At 42.0% G+C, this 22,283-nt stretch overlaps 1 protein-coding gene across 6 annotated transcripts in view; it reads right to left on the reverse strand.

Annotated features, from left to right (window-relative positions):
• Positions 1 to 9,507: 9,507 nt before the first annotated feature.
• The window catches only part of PAK3 (p21 (RAC1) activated kinase 3), a 293,331-nt gene continuing 280,555 nt past the window's right edge, over positions 9,508 to 22,283 (reverse strand). For all 6 annotated transcript variants that reach the window (XM_068251115.1, XM_068251116.1, XM_068251117.1 and 3 more), the window contains 4 exons: positions 18,920 to 19,019; positions 17,271 to 17,467; positions 14,651 to 14,788; positions 9,508 to 12,470 (listed from right to left, as the gene is read on the reverse strand). In XM_068251115.1, coding sequence (XP_068107216.1) covers positions 12,381 to 12,470; positions 14,651 to 14,788; positions 17,271 to 17,467; positions 18,920 to 19,019 — 525 coding nt within the window. In that variant the 3' untranslated portion in view covers positions 9,508 to 12,380. The remainder of the gene's footprint in view (positions 12,471 to 14,650; positions 14,789 to 17,270; positions 17,468 to 18,919; positions 19,020 to 22,283) is intronic.

Below are 22,283 nucleotides of genomic sequence, written 5' to 3' on the forward strand. Positions count from 1 at the left end.
AAATCCGAGAAAGGCTGTACCATAAATCAGAAATTACCTATCAACAGTAAACTCAACAATGTGTTTTCCATTCCATAATTGAAAAAAACAACCACTGGCCATAATTAGGAGATGCTAGTCTGGTTTGGCTCATAAAGATGCTGCACATTTACATACAAATTTATTTTGCATAAAAAGTTTTTGTTTTTTTCATCCAGAGCAGGTGTGAAGAAATGCATCTTTCTTTGTTGTAGTCACTAAGTGTAAATATGTATTTTATGGGTTCTGTAGAATTGAATGTTGAAGTCATTGACATTTTTGAACATCCACCCATATAGCAGGTGCACCAATTACTTTTTAAGATGAAATATATGTTATACCCAACCTCCTGTACCCCCATGTAAAATACTGTCTAAAATAAACACTTGTATGCCCAAAGATGCCCTACTTAATAACATAAATCAACGCTAATGCATATTTTTTTTTTTTAGAAAACTCTTGGATATAAATATTACATTCTTGGTGTACCATCAAAACAGATCTGTACCGTCTTCAAAACATAAAAGTGCAAAGTGTAGCATTTTTGGGGGGCTCCTAATTATTTTATTTTTTCCATATTTTTATATATACTTCCAGTATCCTGAAATGAAATCTATTTTGCATGGTACAAGTAACTCCATAAAGTAACTATCTCTTTCATCAATTCACTTTCAGTCCAGTTGTGTTAAATGTCTGTGGGTATCAAAGAGGAAAGTGTAGATCTCACCTTTTTACAGGGAAAGTGAAAGAACTGCTATTTGTATTGGAAAGAATGCTGAGCATTCCAGGAACTATAAAGAGAATTAATTGCTTAGACAGATGAGTCAGCTGTTTTACTCGTGATATGCAGTCAAGCATATTAAGTGATGTCAATGGATTTAAAACTGTTCTCAATGTTAAAGGACCATTAATCAAGATATATAAATAGATTTCTGCAGGAGTGTTTGCCAAGCTATTATTCGTCACTAGTCCACTAGATGGTCATTAAATTAATAAGGGCTGCTAGAAACTAATCTATGGCAGTCTCTAGATCTAGCTTGATATAGGAGGTATAAATAGTCCAAAAGTGACCTGCTCCACCTTTTTCAACTGCCCAACTCTGACAGCAGCAGAAGTCAGGCCAACAGTCCTTCTCTGCCCATGCAGGCTGTTTTATAAGCTTCCACTTCCAAAGATCAGCCTATTGGCTATATTCAAGTTAGGTCTCGTTTTTTTATAGTCTTTGACATGTTTAGAAAATTCTCAATTATAGCATGTACAATCTGAATAGGTATAGTCATCCATAAAACATGCACTGATGACTTATGAAATGTCTATTATGCCTACCTCTGCATTATAATAACAAAGCATGGTATTGGGCTTGTGCTGTATATCTCCATTGCAAGGAACTTTTACATATTTTAACACAGTAATGGGTCCATATACAATAACTTTTTTCTCCTGCGCATTCTCCTAGGTGATATGTTCACACCTTGTCAATGAAATGCCCTTCAAACCACAAGCAAGCAAGAAATTACCCAATAGTTCTGATAGTACTTGCTCACCAACGGTTTAATCCTTTTTCCAATTGCAGAGCGCTAAAAATGTATTTTAAATAGGTGAAAAGTCATCTACTAGAAGAAAACTCATTAGCAAAAGTTAAAGAGACACTGAAGTATCATGTTTACCTTATATTCTTATTCATCCTTCTTCGGCAGTAGATTCTAAGCTGAATCGCTGCATCCCTGTGGCAGAATGAGTTATTTATAGCCTGAAATTGCCCTGCAAACTTCCAGGGGTCGCATCATTGTGCTTCCTGATTACCTTGTGAACATAAAATGCTAATGAACAGTCAGAATGAGCGTTTCCCAAGCGCTTGGGAAACGCTCATTCTGACTGTTCATTAGCATTTTATGTTCACAATTTTCTGAGCATCTTTAAATTGAACAGCTTTTTCCCATATGATGGGAGTAAGCGTTCAAAATCACAGTATGTGCTGCCGCAAATAAAAACTTGTGGAACTGACGCAGCAAAACGTTTGCGTGATCGCAAAAGCGGACAGAGACCCGGAAATTGCAGGAAAAATGGCCTAGCGAGTGTATTCCCTCCGTTGGACATTCCATTAGACAAAAACAAGTAACTGGGGAAAAATTGTGTTTTCCCCTGGCACCAGGATCAAACCATGCTCAACATTACGATTACCATCACAAGAACCACAAGTTTGGTCCTTGGTGATGTCAACTCTGATGTCGAACACAGTTTGTACACAAAATTACAAGCCACTCATGGCCATTATTATTATTTATTAGCTATGAACAGTTGTAAGGTAAGGTGGCAAAACTCCACATCATAAGCCCCTAGTTGTCACTGTTAAACTTCTTTTTTTTTAATAATGGGTCATATGCAATTCACTTTTTCACCTGAGTTTTCTCCTAGGAGATCATTTTTTATCTTGAATTTAAAATAACTTTCCAGCACTTTTCAACAAAAAAAAAAGTACCAAAAAGTAGGTGAAAAAGTACTCTAAAAATTATTATTTAGAGTATTTTCTTGCTTTCTGGTGGCTTAAAATGCATTTTATAGACAAGTTTAAAAATATCACCTAGGAGAACACTCAGGAGAAAACAGTAATTGCATATGGGCCAATGTCTCAAATAGATAAGTTACTTAAAGAAAACCTGTACAGAAAAATGTTCCCCTGGGGGGTACTCACCTAGGTAGGGGGAAGCCTCAGGACCCTATTGAGGCTTCCCCCGTCCTCCTGTGTCCCACGGCGTTCTCGCTGCAGCCCACGGAACGCACAGGCGACAATTGTCTGGCACTGCAATATTTACCTTTTCTGGCTCCACCGGGGGCGCTGTTGCGGCTTTTCCCACGGAGATAGGCGAAAATAGCCGATCATCGTCGGGTCCGCTCTACTGCGCAGGCGCAGGAGACTTGCGCCTGCGCAGTAGAGCGGCCTGACGGAGATCGGCTATTTTTGCCTATCTCTGTGCAGAGAGCGGATACTGTGCCTGCGCTGGAGTCAAGAGGTAAATATTTACATCGCCGCTGCTCCGAAAGGATTTTTGCCGCCGCCGCCGTGGGACAGAGGAGGACGGGGGAAGCCTCAATAGGATCCGGAGGCTTCCCTCACCCGAGGTGAGTACCCCCCAGGGGAGAATATTACGATATGTGAAATACTCATCTCTCTATTTGAAGAGTCTTCTGCTCTTTGGTGTCAGATTATGTCCATGCCAAAATGGAAAGGAAAATATTCCATGTTTATTTACCTGGGTTGTGAATAATTAAGCTGCAGCCGCAGTTTCGCAGGTGAGCTGCATTTGCACTACTATATTATAGTTCCACTTGAGAATGGAGGCCTGAATTAGGTATTTTTTCTTGGGCTCAGAAACTAGGACTAGGCCTGTCTAATCATAGATGGACCTAAATAAGGGACATAAAATCATTCATACAAAGTTCACATGCACACTATTACCCCTGAGGAAACAAATAAAATTGTAGGATTTTAGAACAATGAATATAAGTTTTCCAGTTTCAAAATACACCGACATTAATGTTAGACATAGAGCCTAAACTTAATTCTGACGTGACCATTTTACTAATGTAGCCTTAATATAACAAAATGGGTGCATCAATAGCCTAATCTGAGGTACAGCTTTGCAGAATGAAAAAATGTGTAAAGTCTGTTAATAAATAGGTTAATGGCCAAACATCTGTAATTCTCATTTAGGCAGAACTTTTGGTATTAAAACAGAAAGACCATGTTACTGCGCTGTGATTGGCTGTCTCAGGTGATGAGCAGAAGATACAGGCAGTTACAAATGGGAACTCAATTCCGTCATAGAAACCAGAGCAAATAATGCAAGTAGCAGCATGCACCCATCTCAAGAGACAGTCTAGCTGGATCTGGTTACTGGAGCCCTTACCTGGGTAACAGTTCTGTTTAGAGGCTATGCATCCTTATTGTGTATTATGGTATCTTTTTGTGCAGTAGACTCTTTCATATAACATTTTTTCCTCTTGATCCAGGCAAGTTTAGCTCTAATTTTAGGCTTTACCCATTAGATAAGAAGTTTCAAGCTTTGTTGTTCAGATCAGTATTAAACTCGTTAAAGTTTATTTTTCAAAGCACTACTAAACCCAGATTTAACAATAAAGATCTCAGTGCTAGTGATCACTAATTTTCTCACCACCTTTTTTGGTAGTACGGGGTGTGGCCTCCGCCCTCTGCCAACGATATGCATGCAGCCTAGTATTAATGTATGCGAGTTCCTTTTACCGAAACAAGGTGGCACCAATACAGTTTTAGCCTGAAGACAGTGATGGGCCCATTGCAGAGGAAGAAAGTCACACATCTTACTTCCCACAGTAATAGTCACGGGTGCAGTGAGCAATGCAAGGCAGTGCTGTACTAGTCAGTACTAACCCTGTCGTGTTTTTTTTCACATCTGATCTTTGAAGGACCTTATGGTTTTTGAAAAAGTAGGGGAAGGTTAGGAATGGATTTTTTTTCTGTTTTGGATGCAGTGCTACTCTGAGGAGAATCTGAAGTGATAGGTATATGGAGGCTGCCATATTTATTTCCTTTTAAGCAATACCAGTTGCCTGGCTATCCTGCTGATCCTCTGTCTCTAATACTTTTAGCCATAGACCTTAAAGGGACACTTAAAGTGAAGGTCCAGGGAAACCTTGAAAAAAATAAAAATCCCTATCCACTTACCTGGGGCTTCCTCCAGCCCGTGGCAGGCAGGAGGTGCCCTCGCCGCCGCTCCAGAGGCTTCCGGTCGTCTTCGGTGGCCGACCCGACCTGGCCAGGCCGGCTGCCAGGTCGGGCTCTTCTGCGCTCCATGGCCGGGCTCTTCTGCGTCCCACGCGGGCGCGCTGACGTCATCGGACGTCCTCCGGGCTGTACTGCGCAGGCGCAGAACTACTGCGCCTGCGCAGTACAGCCCGGAGGACGTCCGATGACGTCAGCGCGCCCGCGTGGGACGCAGAAGAGCCCGGCCATGGAGCGCAGAAGAGCCCGACCTGGCAGCCGGCCTGGCCAGGTCGGGTCGGCCATCGAAGACGACCGGAAGCCTCTGGAGCGGCGGCGAGGGCACCTCCTGCCTGCCACGGGCTGGAGGAAGCCCCAGGTAAGTGGATAGGGATTTTTATTTTTTTCAAGAGTTCCCTGAACCTTCCCTTTAAGTCAAACAAACAAAAAATGAGTTTTACTCACCTAGGGCTTCCAATAGCCCCCTGCAGCTGTCCGGTGCCCTCGCTGTCTCCCTCAGATCCTCCTGGCCCCGCCGGCAGCCACTTCCTGTTTCGGTGACAGGAGCTGACAGGCTGGGGACGCGAGTGATTCTTTGCGTTCCCGGCCACAATAGCGCCATCTATGCTGCTATATGGTATATGATATATGCTATAGCAGCATAGATGGCGCTATTGTGGCCAGGAACGCGAAGAATCACTCGCGTCCCCAGCCTGTCAGCTCCTGTCACCGAAACAGGAAGTGGCTGCCGGCGGGGCCAGGAGGATCTGAGGGAGACGGCGAGGGCACCAGACAGCTGCAGAGGGCTATTGGAAGCCCTAGGTGAGTAAAACTCATGTTTTTTTGTTTGACTTAAGTGTCCCTTTAAACAAGCATGCAGCAGATCAGGTGTTTGTCGTTTTTGTCAAATCTGACTGTATTAGCTGCATGCTTGTTTCTGGTGTGAATCAGATACTACTGCAGCCAAACAGACCAGCGAGACTGCCAGCAGCCTCCATATACTTCTCACTTCAGGTACCCTTTAAGCTTCGCCTGAACAGTCACCTCGCACTCAGTTTTAATAGGACACAGAAGCTTTTTTTATGAACACTGATGCAAAGAAAAGTAAAAGAGATTTGGAACATAGCCCATAGCATCCAATCAGGTTTAAACTGTTTCACATTTGCTTCAGTATTCTTTGCACTGACCTTAATAAGGCAGCCCCTACACACACACAGTAGCCACAGTGTCACCTGAACCAATCAGCTTTGGCTGCTACCCTTTATGCAGTCAGCCATGATGAAAACATCAGCCAATTGCTGCTATGTTTGCCTGTATTATGTGCTGATGAGAATGCCTCCTGCATGTCCACTCCCCACTCCACAGGAGAGTGCATACAGCTAGAGAGTCAATCATACATGTCTGTATGATAATCACTAGCAAACTGACATCAAAAGCTCATGAAAGATCATTTCAGGTGGCAACAGCCTAATTAATGTGTGCACAGAACTTTAACCCTTTGGCAGCCAATTTATTTAGTGGCTTGCAAGTGCTCCAGGCTAATTTAATTTAGCACATTTGTTTTATTTGTTAAATTTTCTTGCTTCTAATTAGTACTGCTGAAATGTGTATTTATGGCCACATGTCACTAGGGGGCAGTGTGAGACAATAACAGAGGACTTCTGCTTTCAGTGTCTATATTTTCTGCTAGTTGAGAGAGATCAAAGCATTTCAAGAATTTAGAGCACAACGAGTTTTGCCGACTGAGGTCAAAAGCAGTGCACTCATCTCAAACGAGATAACTTCTATTAAAGCTGCTAATAGGTTAACGATACAAATGCAAAGAACAATGTTGTCAAAAATAGAGCAGCACCTTGGCATCCAATCAGAATCACTCTCTTTCCAGACAAAACTGCAGCAAGTTTGACCGAATGCTACGGGTTTTCTGCAATTTGTACATCATTGTTGCTGTCTGTACTGCAGTGCCAATGAGGCCTCTTTACCTCAGCTACAACTATAACCCTTTCAACTTGCTTCACCAAAGAGCGCAAACATTTAAAACTGGAAGGATCATGACACCACCAAATCTCTAATTAAGGCCACTTAAGCTGTCCTTTATGTAAATTATTTAAAAAAAATGTTAATGATAAAAATAAGTGATAAGCTGAAGCTATAGCCATTGCAATCCTAAGCTATTTAACGTTTTAATATTTGCTGCCAGTTCCCAAAAGGACCATTCAATAGACTAGTTGTGTCTTTGGCTCTCAAGCAGAATTCCCTTTCAGTGCTGCATAGCAATATTCATTGGGGGATGCCCTACAGAGGTGAAAAACGTCATTTAATAAAGGCTAAAGGAGACCAGTAATCCATAGCAACTAATCATAAATCTGTTTCCATGAAACTAGCCAATAACAGCTACAGAGAGCTGACTTACAATTGGTCACTAGTGGTTCCTTGTCTTTTACTATCTAATCAAATATATCTATAAATATGTAAAATAAAGTCAAAAGATATATATTGTAAATTCCAACTTTTGATCTAACTAAATTTTTTATACACAAGATCTAATATTATGCTGCCACCTAGCTGAGTTTGGATTGGAGTTGACTTTGTTTAATGGAGTCCAAACACAGTTAATCCCTGCTGTAAAAACATTCAAATGCACAATCTCTGGACCGTGAGTGCTGGACAAAACAACATTGTAAGGCAATACCTAGTGATGGTCATGTTTAGGAAAACTCATGGAGAAGCATGTGATCAGCTTGGTCAGTAGATAGATTTGCTAGTTGTGAGCATGTGGTAAAGCAGGATGTGAGCACTGTGAATCAGAGCCTTGCAAATCTATCAGCTGATCAGACAAATCACATGCTTCTCCAGGAGTTCTTCTACACATGACAATCTCTACTTAGTTCTTTTGAGTGTCTAACAATAAAAAATAAACAATTCTGGTCATTTAAAATGTATTGAATTGAATCAGCTTTTACAATTATTTGAATTTGCTAATAAATGTTCAAGTCAAAGGAAAGAGTTTCTGAGCTGCACGGCTGCTACATGAGGTAAAGAAGAAAAGTTTTGAGAAGTGATATTACGATTTCAATTCTTCTTTTACTCATGTTCTTAAAGGAGAGGTCCAAGGTAAAAATAAAATCAAAATCCACTTACCTGGGGCTTCCTCCAGTCCCTGGCAACCGTCCTGTGCCCTCCCCGCAGCTCCTTTCACTGCCGGTGTCCTCCGCTGAAGAAGCCTCGCCAGGTCGGCTTCCAGGTCGGCTTCATGTACGCCCACGGTGCGGGTCAAGAGGTGTAGCCGATATCATCAGGTCTCTACTGCGCAGGCGAGGGCGGCGAGGGCACAGGACGGCTGCCAGGGGCCGGAGGTAGCCTCAGGTAAGTGGATTTTGATTTTATTTTTACCTTGGATGTATCCTTTAAAAGGACCCTCTTCCTTTCTCACAAATGATGTCGTCACATCGGTCAGCCAAATAACATGTACCCACCTCTGGATGCTATATAGGCTTCCGTTATCTCACTGCTCTGACATAAGGAATGCAGGCCTACTCTATCCATGTCTTGTTTAGCAAATTTAATGCATTAGTGTGAAAAAGTGAGTAGGTCCTTTGAAATCTGGTTTCCAGGTTCACAGACCACAAAATGATGAAAATGTCCTACTGCCTGAAAGTGTTGCAGTAAGCCACTATCCAAGTGTCTCCCTAGCTGTTCCAGAGGATTATTGTTATGATATCATCTTCAGTGCTGAGTGAAGAATTTGCATTTTATCGAATTAAAGTGAACCTGAAACCAAAAATTGGAAAAAATAGAGAGAAGCCTTTGGATAGTCCTGGGGCTTCCCCCATCGTCCTCGACACCCCACCAATCCAGTACTGCGGCACTCTAAGCAAATCTGACAAGAGCTTATTGGATTTCCTGTGTACGAGCGTGGCCGCGGTTGCCCTGATACATAAAGGGGAGTTTGGAAACCAAGAAAAAGAAGAGGGTCCCGGCGAGCAGCGGAGGAGTCACGGACGAGTCTGGATCATCCAAAGGCTTCCCTCTACAGTGACAAGTATCGATTATTTTTTTCTTACAGGTTCACTTAAGAGGGCAGCTGTGCTATAGCTCATCAGCTGCCAGGAAATTCATCAGCATCTTTCTCCTTTCATTTACCAGCTGCAGGTTGCTGTTCCAAGTGAGTAAAGATTACCATTTTATGCAATTTATCCTCCAACACAAGCATACAAAGAGCATGCATGGAGCTATGTGTGAGATTCTTAACAGTCTTACAAAGAACAGATCATTTTGATGGGTACCACACTGTTCACTCTGCTATCCAATTTTCTCCCTGGGGAGAAGATTGTTCTTAAGATTCTACAAATTACAGATCATTTGGAAAGTAAAATATTTTCCTTCAGTTATAACCACTAAAAATTCCAGTTTCAGTGACCAAAATCATATGTATGTCCAATACAAAATAAAGCATTATGGCCTTCTGATACATTGGATCACCAGAACACAAAACAGTCATTGTAGTAGTATACGCCACACAAGGCTTGGTGTACTCAAGGTGCGTACACACATTGGATTTTTCCAAACGACTGGTCGTTTGGACGGCTGAACGACCGGTCGTTTGGACATCAAACCGGGCGTGTGTACAAACGGTTGTTCAGCTGATAAGACTGGTTTTGACGGATCCGCTTGGTGGATCGTTCAAATCCAGTCTTATCAGCTGAACGACCGTTTGTACCCAAGCCTGATTTGACGTCCAAACGACTGTTCGTTCACACGTCTAAACGACAGGTCGCTTGGAAAAATCCAACATGTGTAAGTACCTTTATACTTAAGAGTTTTCAGAATAGCTCAAGCCTGAGCTCTGATCAGTAATGCAATATGACTGGACTGTTAATTTTAGCTTTGTTTTAAGATGCTGGTATGTCACTCCCATGGTTTACAGTAAAAAAAACTCCTGGCCAGCCTGTACTCTGAGTATGCTGAAGTGCTGATAATGATTTGCCAGGGAATAAGTCTAAAGGGACAATTTACAGAGCTGAAGAAGGTAAAAGATTTTATACATACCTGGGGCTTCCTCCAGCCCCATAAGCTTGGATCGCTCCCATGCCACCGTCCTCCGCTGCCTGTATTCGCCAGTACCGGGTCCCGTACTTTCGGCCAGTCGGCGGAAGCACGCGGCCAATTTTTCCGCATCATTGGTGCTCTCTCCTTATCCGTGCGGCGCCTTACTGAGGGAGCCCCTGTGTATATGGACAATTGGTCCTGTCCGCCGGAAGGGACGGGACCCGGTATCGGCGATAGAGGAAGTGGATAATTGCGGCATGGGAGCGATCCAGGCTTATGGGGCTGGAGGAAGCCCCATGTATGTATGAAATCTTTTTATTTTTTTTAATGTCCTTTCTCTCTGTTTCCCTTTAAGAACCATTCATTTCAAACAGGGAAAATTACACACCATAGTTAGTTTACTGTCTAGACAGGCAGAAAGCACACATTTTACTGGACACAGTGGAGGTGACATTCTTGCAAATTACAGTGAGAGTACAATCAATACTGCAAGTATATTGCATTGCTGAACATGGTCAGACACCTTAGCTGTACTTAAGTGTAACTACACCTGCACTTTATGTATATATGTATACACCAATCAGCACAACATTAAAACCACTGCAGGTGAAGTGAATATCACTGATTATCTTGTTACAATGGCACTTTATCGAACAATTGTATATTAGCCAGTAGTGATGGTTATGTCTAGGAGAACTCATGGAAAAGCATGTGCTTTGGTTGATCAGCTGACAGATTTGCACAACTCTGATTTGCTGTGATCACACCCTGCTTTAGCACAAGATCATGACTAGCAAATCAGACTTACATATCCATCATCTGACCAAACTGATCAAATGCTTCTCCTTGGGTCATTGCAGACATGACCCTCACTACGCCAGTAAGCGAACAGTCACCTTCACAAGTTTATGTGATGCCAGGAAAAAAAAAAGACACTGAAAGGATCTGAATGGCTTTGATAGAGGTCAAATTGGGTGGCTAGATGTAAAAAGGTAAAAGCATCCGCAAAATGACATGTCTTGTGAGGTGTTCCTGGTAAGAAATTAGTTACCACCAAAAGTGGCCCAAGGAAGGACAACTGAAGCACCAGCAGTTTCATGGACATGGGGAGCAAAGGCTAGCCTGTCTGGTCTAATAGCTAGTGTAGCACCAACCGCTGAAAAAAGTATGCTGGCCACGACAGAAAGGCGTCAGAACACCTGGTGCAGCACAGCTTGCTGCGTACAGGTCTGTGTAGTCATTGGCCAATGAGAAAATCCATGCTGCCACCTGACTACTACTAAAAGTGCCTATAATGGGCATGTGAGCATCAAAACTGGACCATAGAGCAAGGGAAGAAAATGAATCATACTATGCATGGCCTCCAAATTCCCCATATCTCAATCTCCTGAACACACGGTCCAACTCATAGTGACCCCATCTTGCAACACACAGGACTTTAAAGATCTGCTTCTAGCCTCTCGATAACAGATACCTTCAGAGAGCTTGTGGAGTCCATGCCTGCACATGTCAGAGCTGTATTGGTGGCACAAGTGGGATGTAGACAATATTAAGCAGGTGCTTTAGGTTTTGGCCAACGATGTATGATAAATCAATTTGTTCTACACTTTCTAAGAAAGCTAATCTTTTCAGCAGGTTCCTTCAGTACAAAATAACAACAAAGGGCTGTATCAGTGAATTAAGTGCAGTGAGCACCCACAGACATATTTGCTATATACATATGATGCTCAGAAGTACCTTGTGAGTTTACAGAATGCCTTGTTAAAAATATTCACTCAGCCCAATAAATGGCTATTTTTCTTCACTGTGTAGCAAGCCTGGACCTGCTCCCGTGATCCCTGCTGGCTACAAACGAGCATGCTGGAATTAACTTTGCCAAGTGATGGAAAAAAAAACAACTCACTACTACAGGCTGAAAACATGTACCATAGCCCTATTATGTAAACTGCTTCACTGCCTAGGCAGGCACAGTACATCTCCCCTTTACTCTGGGTGGTCTAATTTCCATATTCATGGATCTCTTACATCATGCTGCACCTTCCCCAAACAATGGCTGCTCACACATGCAAATCTGTACCAAAAGTAAACCAACCCTGTGCTGAAAACAGGGAGATAAGACTATCCGAGTAGGTGAATGGTCTACACAGACCGGTGGACCTGTTAATGTTGCTGCATATTTGTAAATGCAGTAAGATTTTTTTTTCTGTTTTTTTTTTCTTCTTTAAATACAAAGCAAAAAAAAAAAAAAGCTAGACAGAAAATGAATTGTCTGTTATGAAAGTACAACCCATCTACTGAGAGTTTCTGCAGCGGATCAACGTGCGGACGTGCAGCACCAGTATCAAACGTGCCGAGTTGAATGTTGTAGTCCTGTTCCTACTTACAAAAAAAAAGAAGTTTAAGGAATCCATAAGGGCAGGTAGAAGACACAAGTAGGTGCATCATGGTGGGTCGTGTCTCCCCCACAACAGTAGCTGGTTAGCTTGTTAATCCTGCTATGTGAGGGGATGAGGTTTTCTGATTCTGCTGAGTTCTGTGTTCTCATGGAGAGACTACAACCGTGTGTCCACTGTAGCTAGCGGCTGCTGTTCTTAATGGCTTCCTTTGCTGCTATAATCAATGGAGTCAGGCTAGAAAGAGGCTTGGCTAGTTTTAAAAATGGATGCTGTAAGACAAACACAAACCATTGTATATTAGAATCATTTAGTGTCCTGCAATGTGAACATTTATAATGCAGTTAAAGGGTATGTTAAGCCAAAACATTTACCCAGTTTAATTACCTAGGGCTACTTCTAGCCCCCTGTAGTCATGCTGGTCCCATGCTATTGCTCCGCTCTGATCCCTGCAGCAGCTGTACCCCTTGGAAAGGTGACTCACTCGCCAGCCACTGCATGGGAGTGTGAGGTGCAGGGGCATTTGCAATTTTCACAAACTGTGTAGGCGCTGAATGCCCATGCAGCTTTTGTAGAAGCACAGCTGATGCAGGCATCAGAGTGGAAGAACAGCGTGGGACCAGAACAACTACAGGGGCTAGAAGAAACCTTAGGTAAGTTAAACTGGGGACATTTTTTCCTTTACACTTCCTTTAAGATTACTCGACAGTTACTTTCTGAAGCTGCTTTTTGTTTCTGTGGATCTTTACTTGTCAATTACGGTACTATCAGTTTTCTTTACTGATTTCTTAACCACTTGAGGACTGTAGGCTTACACCCCCCTAGTGACCAGGCTATTTTTTACAACTTAGGCCACTGCAGCTTTAAGGGCTCGCTGCAGGGCTGTACACCTCAGCACACAAGTGATTCACCCCCCCCCCCCATTTTCTGCCCACCAACAGAGCTTTCTACTTTTCTACTTCTGCATTTATACTTAATACTCCCCCATTTATACTAAATACTCCCCCATTTATACTAAATACTCCCCCATTTATACTTAATACTCCCTCATTTATACTTAATACTCCCCCATTTATACGATATACTCCCCCATTTATACTACCGTAAATACTCCCCCATTTATATTAAATATTCCCCCATTTATACTAAATATTCCCCCATTTATACTAAATACTTCCCCGTTTATACGAAATACTCCCCCATGTATACTAAATACTCCCTTATGTATACTAAATACTCCCCCATTTATACTATATACTCCCCCATTTATACGGAATACTCCCCCATTTATACTTTATACTCCCCCATTTGTACTTAATACTTCCCCATGTATACTAAATATTCCCCCATGTATCCTAAATATTCCCCCATTTATACGAAATACTCACCCATTTATACTAAATATTCCCCCATTTATACTTAATACACCCCCATTTATACGAAATACTCCTCTTATACTAAATACTCCCCCATTTATACTAAATACTCCCCCATTTATACTAAATACTCCCCCATTTATACTTAATACACCCCCATCTATACAAAATACTCAGCCATTTATACAAAATACTCCCCCATTTATACTAAATACTTTCCCATTTATACTAAATACTCCACCATTTATACTAAATACCCCCCTTGCACTAAATATCCCCCCATTTACAGGGCCAAGGTGGAGGCGAGAGAGGCCCCAGCCTCAGAGCGCAGTGCACAATTCACTCAGCTTTCATTCCACTGTTTGAAGCAGAGAAATAAGAAAAAAGGATACATGGCAGAGACTGCAAAGCCAGATAACTAGAGATTAAGGTGTTGGGGGCCCTGGGGCACCTCTTAGTCTAACAGCAATGTGACGGCTGGATTGGGAGGGATGGGGGGGCGCACTTTGGTGTCTCAGCCTTGGGGGCTGGAGGACCTTGTCCCGGCTCTGTGTGTCAGTACACATATCTTCCTTTTTTGACTATCATTTAACGAGATTCCAAAATCCTCCTCCCACTTACTTAAATATCCAGGAAAAACCTCATTCCCTTTCATAATCATATTTTTATACAATAACGAAATCAAATGTCTTGGAGATTCCTCCTTCACAAACATTTTTTCAAAATCTGACAACTCCTGACTAAAATTTAAAACTCTCCTCTTCTCCGCCAGGAAATGAACCAACTGCCCATGTCTCCAAAAATCAAACGGAAACTGCCCATACTCCTCCCTTAAGTTTTCCAAAGTTTTAATCTTCCCATTAATCAAAACATCCCTCAAGATAACTGAATCTCCTTCCCCCCATAATTTAAGGTGTAGAGATTAAGGTGTTGGGGGCCCTGGGGCACCTCTTAGTCTAAAAGCAATCAGTGTGTGACGGCTGGAGTGGGAGGGATGTGGGGGCGCACTTTGGTGTCTCAGCCGTGGGCGCTGGAGGACCTTGTCCTGGCTCTGGCCGCAGACATGCTGTACTCACCTGTAGAAGCTCTTTGGCAGAACCCCTCCTATCCACATCCATCTCTAGGCATCGGTTGAGGAAATCTCGGAACACGGCTGACAGCCTTTCTGGGTTCTGTAGCTCAGGGGTACCATTGGTAGCTATCAGATATAATGCCTTCACAAAAACACAAGGATTATCTATTAAATAAGATCACTGAGTAGACAATACAAGTAGACATCTAGCTTGATATGTTCATAGTCTTGTGAAAAGCACTAAAGGATGTCAAATGATGAGAAGCATCAGGTCAGTTCAGCATGAGGTCACATTCTGCAGGTACGATAAGCCATAAATGGTCTGGTAATCTCAAGATATGGGACTAACTCAAGGTATTTGGGGGTGCAGCAATAATGCTAGGTACACACCATACAATTTTCTGGCAAATTTACCTGCCAGATCGATTATTTCTAACATGTCCGATCTGAATTTTGATTGATTTTTTGATTATCCAAACAAATGATCAAAAAAATGATTTAAAAAACGATCGGATAATAATAATTAAAAAAAAAAAATCGGTCTAAATTCAGATTGGACATGTTGGAAATAATCGATCTGGCAGGTAAATCTGCCAGAAAATTGTATGGTGTGTACCGAGCATACAAACTATGAGTGTGTGGGAGGGGACTGGCGAACTACTGACCACTAACACTAAATCCAAAGGTGGGCATTACACGTGAGGAGGAAAGATATGGAAGGATTTAAAAAAAAAAATGGGAGAGACGTGTAAGATTTGTAGACAGTTCCTAGCACACCGGTAAGGGTGCTCAGCTGGTCTGCAAGTTTGTTTGTTTTTTAAATCTTCTTCACTGACTTCAGTCAGTGATGTCATCCAGCTGCACTTCCAGGATGGAGGAGTAATTCAGGAAGCCAGCCCAAGCAAGCATGGCTGGCTGATGGAGAATGGAATTCTAATGGGAAGGGGAAAAGTATGTGTGGTGTTTGTGTGAGAGAGCAGCAGCCTCCCTTCTGCATCCTAAACTGTGCTCTGAAAGTCAGGGAGACAGGCTGTAAAGCTATTCAGCCTTCTGTACTGCTCCCTACCCTTCTCCATTCCCAGTACTGATACCTGGACTTGGACCTGGACTTACAGGAATGACACGGCTGTTCTAATGCTGCCATGCTAGAGTATAGGTAGCCATACATCTAGCGATAATGGGCATATTCAACCAAGAGACACATTTCTCTCTAATCGAATCTGATTAGAGAGAGATCTGTCAGCTGCCCATACACCGCAGACCCATTCCCCATCAATTTCAGCATGACATCTCTTGTCCGAGTCCCCTGCGTTTGCTGCATCCACCACCCCCTAGTGTATAAATGTGCCCGTGTATATATTTATACATGACCTGTCCTGTGTTGGAGTTCTTTCTACTGCTTGTATAATAAATAAATGCGATATCTTTGAGCTACTGGTCGGCATACGTATTTTACAATTTTATGTATAGTGGCTCTGTAAGGCCTCGTTCACATCATACGTGCTTCCGTGCGCATTTGGAAGTGCATATGACGTAGTGATACGCAAGAACGGCAGAAGTGCATAGACAGCCCTTCTGCCATTCACTAGGGCTGCTCAAATCTGGATCCGGGAGACACCCGGATAGTTGCTATCCGGATATCTCCCAGCAAACCTGTGTGGGGTGGGCGGGTCAAGCTTACCTGTCTGATGTCTTCTTCGTCTGTCCCTGGCGCCTCCCACGATGCATTCGACGCGGCGGTCACGTGACTACAAACACTTCCTCCGTCTGGGTTGAAGGAGGAAGTGTTTGTAGTCACGTGATGCGCGTGGACCGCATCGTGGGAGGCGCCAGGGACGAACGAAGAAGACTTCAGACAGGTAAGCTTGACGTCCACCCCGCACAGGTTTACTGGGAGATATCTGGATAGCAACTATCCGGGTGTCTCCCGGATCCGGATTTGAGCAGTCCTACCATTCACATCTACTGTGCTGCGCAGCAGTATGATGCTCTATCATGCGCTTGCGTATTGCTTCCTGCATTATGCCCGCAAGCGCAGGGCAGACCCATCACTGTCAATAAATGGGATCAGCAGCGCAGCGGTTAGCAGCGCAGATGGCGTGTTATTGTACGTGTTGCGTTCTGATCGCACGGCCGTCTACGCTAGTAGATGTGAACGAGGCCTAAGTGTTTCACTACACATATGTATATCCTAACACATTTTCAGAAACCTTGCACACAGATTTAATCACTTAAGTAATAAATTTAAATATAGTAAGCTTCATGGAACCTGGCCAAGTAAGTTACTATATCAGAAGTTTAGTATAGCCAGGGACTTAGGACCTGACGTTTACTATATAGAGATTGTACTGTATGTTCTGAAGGTTAAGTTTATAACAAGCAGTTGGTGGTGCTGCAGCACCCTATCCCTACAGTGGTGCTAGAGTGAGGTCATCAGCATCTTACAAGATAGAAATACTGTACATGGGAAAGAGTTTCATACTTTCAACCCAGTGTTATAACAGGAATATACCACAATGTTTATCATCAATAGAACGCCCTTCAAAGATTTCAAGAAAACAAAGAAATCTTAAATTCAAAAGAAGAAGTGGTTTCCAACACACAAATGAGATTTTGCTACTTACTCTGAGAGGATTCTCATTAAGGTAAGGTGGCTCTCCTTCAACCATTTCTATGGCCATGATCCCTAAAGACCAAATATCCACTTTGGGTCCATAGGCTTTCCTTGTTACCACTTCCGGTGCCATCCAGTAAGGTGTACCCACCATTGTGCTCCGTTTACTTTGCTCAGGTGTGATCTGAGCGCAAAAACCGAAATCAGCTGAAATAATAAGAGAGGGTAATTCATTAAAAATTATTCACCTTTCTTATTATGATTATTTATGTTTTCTGCACAATGATTACCACTGGTGTCTAGACAGATGTGGTCAATGACAGAAAACTCTTTTAAGGTTACAGTGAGAACTGATGTGACTAAAGAACAACTCCAGGTAGCAGAGTGTGTTTTACCTGAATATAATCTCCTTAAATCACTTCTAAAGTATTAGGTAGGGAGCTTTTGCAGAAGCCATTTCCTGCACAACAGGCTTCCACACCTATTAGCTACCATCTTTTCAGAGGGTCCAGTCTATGTTCCCACCCCCTGGAAGACTAAAGAGCATGATAAAGCTGAGCCAGACAAGAGCAGCAGCCACTCCCACAGAGCCTGAAGTTAACCATTCACCTTTGCTGCTTCAAGTAACTAATCATATTTTAAAAACACTTCTAGCTGCAGAAAGTTCTTTTGACAAAAAAAAATGTAGCATGTGGAAACTCTGATTAATAAGCTATCAGAGTATAAATTTAGATAAATGCTCAAAGTAAATTAGAGCTCAAGCCTATTTTATACAGATTTGGATAGAGTGTGGATTGTTTGAAACTAGTGTTAATGTTCAGATTCAAGGTCTTGCATTCAGAAACCGAAACTATGACAAACACTGCACTTCAGTTCCCAAGTTAGTGGTCAGGTTCATGGAGTTCTGGTTTCATGTGACTTTGATGCTTCCTCCTTCCAAGCCAGAAGGAGAAAGCATCAGAGTCACGAAAATCAAGGTGTTAACCACGTGAGTGACATCCCCATGCCACTGTTCACTAGCTTGGCTGCTGAAGTGCAGTGTTCGGCAATATTCAGGTTTCCAACTATTCCAAACCCCTGCCACTTTCTTCCTCTGTCTTCTCCTTAGAGAGTGTGAGGAGGAAGTTATAACCTTTATACAGGTATTTTGCTCTCTGTGTCACGACCAAAGATACTGGCTTACTTCATGTCGCTGGTGTCCCCGATAGGAACACAGGTATCAAATACACCCCAACAGTCTTATAACCTTTTTAAGGCCCATTTCCAATGAGTGTGAATTTGTGTTGTGAACATTCACGTTCATATTGAAAGCAATGCAATGTCAATGGAATATTTTCCAGTGAATGCATTTTTTATAGTCCATTCGACATGAAAAGAATCAGAAAGCTTGCTGCAGATTTTCACACCGTTTCCCGTGGCTTGATTGCCAATTACGCCAGGCGCATGTGAAGAAAGCATTAAAATTGGATTTCAATGATTATAGAATATAAAACTCCTGGCTGGAGTCCTGCCCTAAGGTGACTGCATTCAAGTCAGAAGGCAGCCAGAGCTCTGAAATATAGTGCTGATTTGGTATAAAACATTCGGATGATATTTACTGTATATGCCAGAAGTGGCAGTGCTAGAATAAGTCTGTGCACATGGCAGCATGATACTCACTAAGCTTTACCGATCCATCCATCCCAAGCAGGATATTGTCACTCTTTATATCCCTATGTATGACTTGATTTGAATGCAAGAAGTCCAGGGCTTGTAGGCACTGAAACAATAAACACAAAATTAACAAACAGTGAAAAACAGGTTTTCAGCGTCTGGTATAAATAACTACTTTTTCCTCTATTTCCTCCATTCTAAGAGTACACAAGTGTTTTGTTAACAAACATAGACTTATTAATAAATTCTACTAGTAACCTGACCTAAAAAAGCCTTTTTTTTAACAAGTTGTACTTTTTTCTTTTTTTGTGCAAAAAAAAAAAAAAAAAAATGGTGTGTAGATACATAATCCTTAACCACTTGAGGACCTAGGGCTTTCTACCCCTTAAGGACCGGCCACTTTTTTTCCATTCAGACCACTGCAGCTTTCACGGTTTATTGCTCGCTCATACAACCTACCACCTAAATGAATTTTGGCTCCTTTTCTTGTCACTAATAAAGCTTTCTTTTAGTGCTATTTGATTGCTCCTGCGATTTTTACTTTTTATTATATTCAGCAAAAAAGACATGAATTTTGGCAAAAAAATGATTTTTTTAACTTTCTGTGCTGACAGTTTTCAAATAAAGTAAAATTTCTGTATACATGCAGCGCGAAAAATGTGGACAAACATGTTTTTGATAAAAAAAAAACCCATTCAGCCTATATTTATTGGATTGGGTAAATGTTATAGCGTTTACAAACTATGGTGCAAAAAGTGAATTTTCCCATTTTCAAGCATCTCTGACTTTTCTGACCACCTGTCATGTTTCATGAGGGGCTAGAATTCCAGGATAGTATAAATACCCCCCAAATGACCCCATTTTGGAAAGAAGACATCCCAAAGTATTCACTGAGAGGCATAGTGAGTTCATAGAAGATATTATTTTTTGTCACAAGTAAGCGGAAAATGACACTTTGTGAAAAAAAAAAAAAAAAAAAAAGTTTCCATTTCTTCTAACTTGCGACAAAAAAAAATGAAATCTGCCACGGACTCACCATGCCCCTCTCTGAATACCTTGAAGTGTCTCCTTTCCAAAATGGGGTCATTTGTGGGGTGTGTTTACTGTCCTGACATTTTGGGGGGTGCTAAATTGTAAGCACCCCTGTAAAGCCTAAAGGTGCTCATTGGACTTTGGACCCCTTAGTGCAGTTAGGCTGCAAAAAAGTGCCACACATGTGGTATTGCCGTACTCAGGAGAAGTAGTATAATGTGTTTTGGGGTGTATTTTTACACATACCCATGCTGGGTGGGAGAAATATCTCTGTAAATGACAATTTGTTAATTTTTTTTACACACAATTGTCCATTTACAGAGATCTTTCTCCCACTCAGCATGGGTATGTGTAAAAATACACCACAAAACACATTATACTACTTCTCCTGAGTACGGCGATACCACATGTGTGGCACTTTTTTGCACCCTAACTGCGCTAAAGGGCCCAAAGTCCAATGAGTACCTTTAGAATTTCACAGGTCATTTTGAGAAATTTCGTTTCAAGACTACTCCTCACGGTTTAGGGCCCCTAAAATGCCAGGGCAGTATAGGAACCCCACAAATGACCCCATTTTAGAAAGAAGACACCCCAAGGTATTCCGTTAGGAGTATGGTGAGTTCATAGAAGATTTTATTTTTTGTCAAAAGTTAGCGGAAAATGACACTTTGTGAAAAAACACAATTAAAATCAATTTCCGCTAACTTTTGACAAAAAAATAAAATCTTCTATGAACTCACCATACTCCTAACGGAATACCTTGGGGTGTCTTCTTTCTAAAATGGGGTCATTTGTGGGGTTCCTATACTGCCCTGGCATTTTAGGGGCCCTAAACCGTGAGGAGTAGTCTTGAAACAAAATTTCTCAAAATGACCTGTGAAATTCTAAAGGTACTCATTGGACTTTGGGCCCTTTAGCGCAGTTAGGGTGCAAAAAAGTGCCACACATGTGGTATCGCCATACTCGGGAGAAGTAGTACAATGTGTTTTGGGGTGTATTTTTACACATACCCATGCTGGGTGGGAGAAATACCTCTGTAAATGGACAATTGTGTGTAAAAAAATCAAAAGATTGTCATTTACAGAGGTATTTCTCCCACCCAGCATGGGTATGTGTAAAAATACACCCCAAAACACATTATACTGCTTCTCCCGAGTACGGCGATACCACGTGTGTGGCACTTTTTTGCACCCTAACTGCACTAAGGGGCCCAAAGTCCAATGAGTACCTTTAGGATTTCACAGGTCATTTTTGTTTCAAGACTACTCCTCACGGTTTAGGGCCCCTAAAATGCCAGGGCAGTATAGGAACCCCACTAATGACCCCATTTTAGAAAGAAGACACCCCAAGGTATTCCGTTAGGAGTATGGTGAGTTCATAGAAGTTTTTATTTTTTTGTCACAAGTTAGCGGAAATTGATTTTAATAGTTTTTTTTCACAAAGTGTCATTTTCCGCTAACTTGTGACAAAAAATAAAATCTTCTATGAACTCACCATACTCCGTACGGAATACCTTTGGGTGTCTTCTTTCTAGAATGGGGTCATTTGTGGGGTTCCTATACTGCCCTGGCATTTTAGGGGCCCTAAACCGTGAGGAGTAGTCTTGAAACCAAATGTCGCAAAATGACCTGTGAAATCCTAAAGGTACTCATTGGACTTTGGGCCCCTTAGCGTACTTAGGGTGTAAAAAAGTGCCACACATGTGGTACCGCCGTACTCAGGAGAAGTAGTATAATGCGTTTTGGGGTGTATTTTTACACATACCCATGCTAAGTGGGAGACATATCTCTGTAAATGACAATTGTTTGATTTTTTTACACACAATTGTCCATTTACATAGAAATTTCTCCCACCCAGCATGGGTATGTGTAAAAATACACCCCAAAACACATTATACTACTTTTCCTGAGTACGGCGGTACCACATGTGTGACACTTTTTTGCAGCCTAGGTGCGCTAAGGGGCCCAACGTCCTATTCACAGGTCATTTTGAAGCATTTGTTTTCTAGACTACTCCTCGCGGTTTAGGGCCCCTAAAATGCCAGGGCAGTATAGGAACCCCACAAGTGACCCCATTTTAGAAAGAAGACACCCCAAGGTATTCCATTAGGTGTATGGCGAGTTCATAGAAGATTTTATTTTTTGTCACAAGTTAGTGAAAAATGACACTTTGTGAAAAAAAACCAATAAAAATTAATTTCCGCTAACTTTTGACAAAAAATAAAATCTTCTATGAACTCGTCATACACCTAACAGAATACCTTGGGGTGTCTTTTTTTCTAAAATGGGGTCACTTGTGGGGTTCCTTCCCGCCCTGGCATTTTACAGGCCCAAAACCG

Source organism: Hyperolius riggenbachi, chromosome 8 (assembly GCF_040937935.1).
Source record: "Hyperolius riggenbachi isolate aHypRig1 chromosome 8, aHypRig1.pri, whole genome shotgun sequence".
NCBI lineage: Eukaryota > Metazoa > Chordata > Amphibia > Anura > Hyperoliidae > Hyperolius > Hyperolius riggenbachi.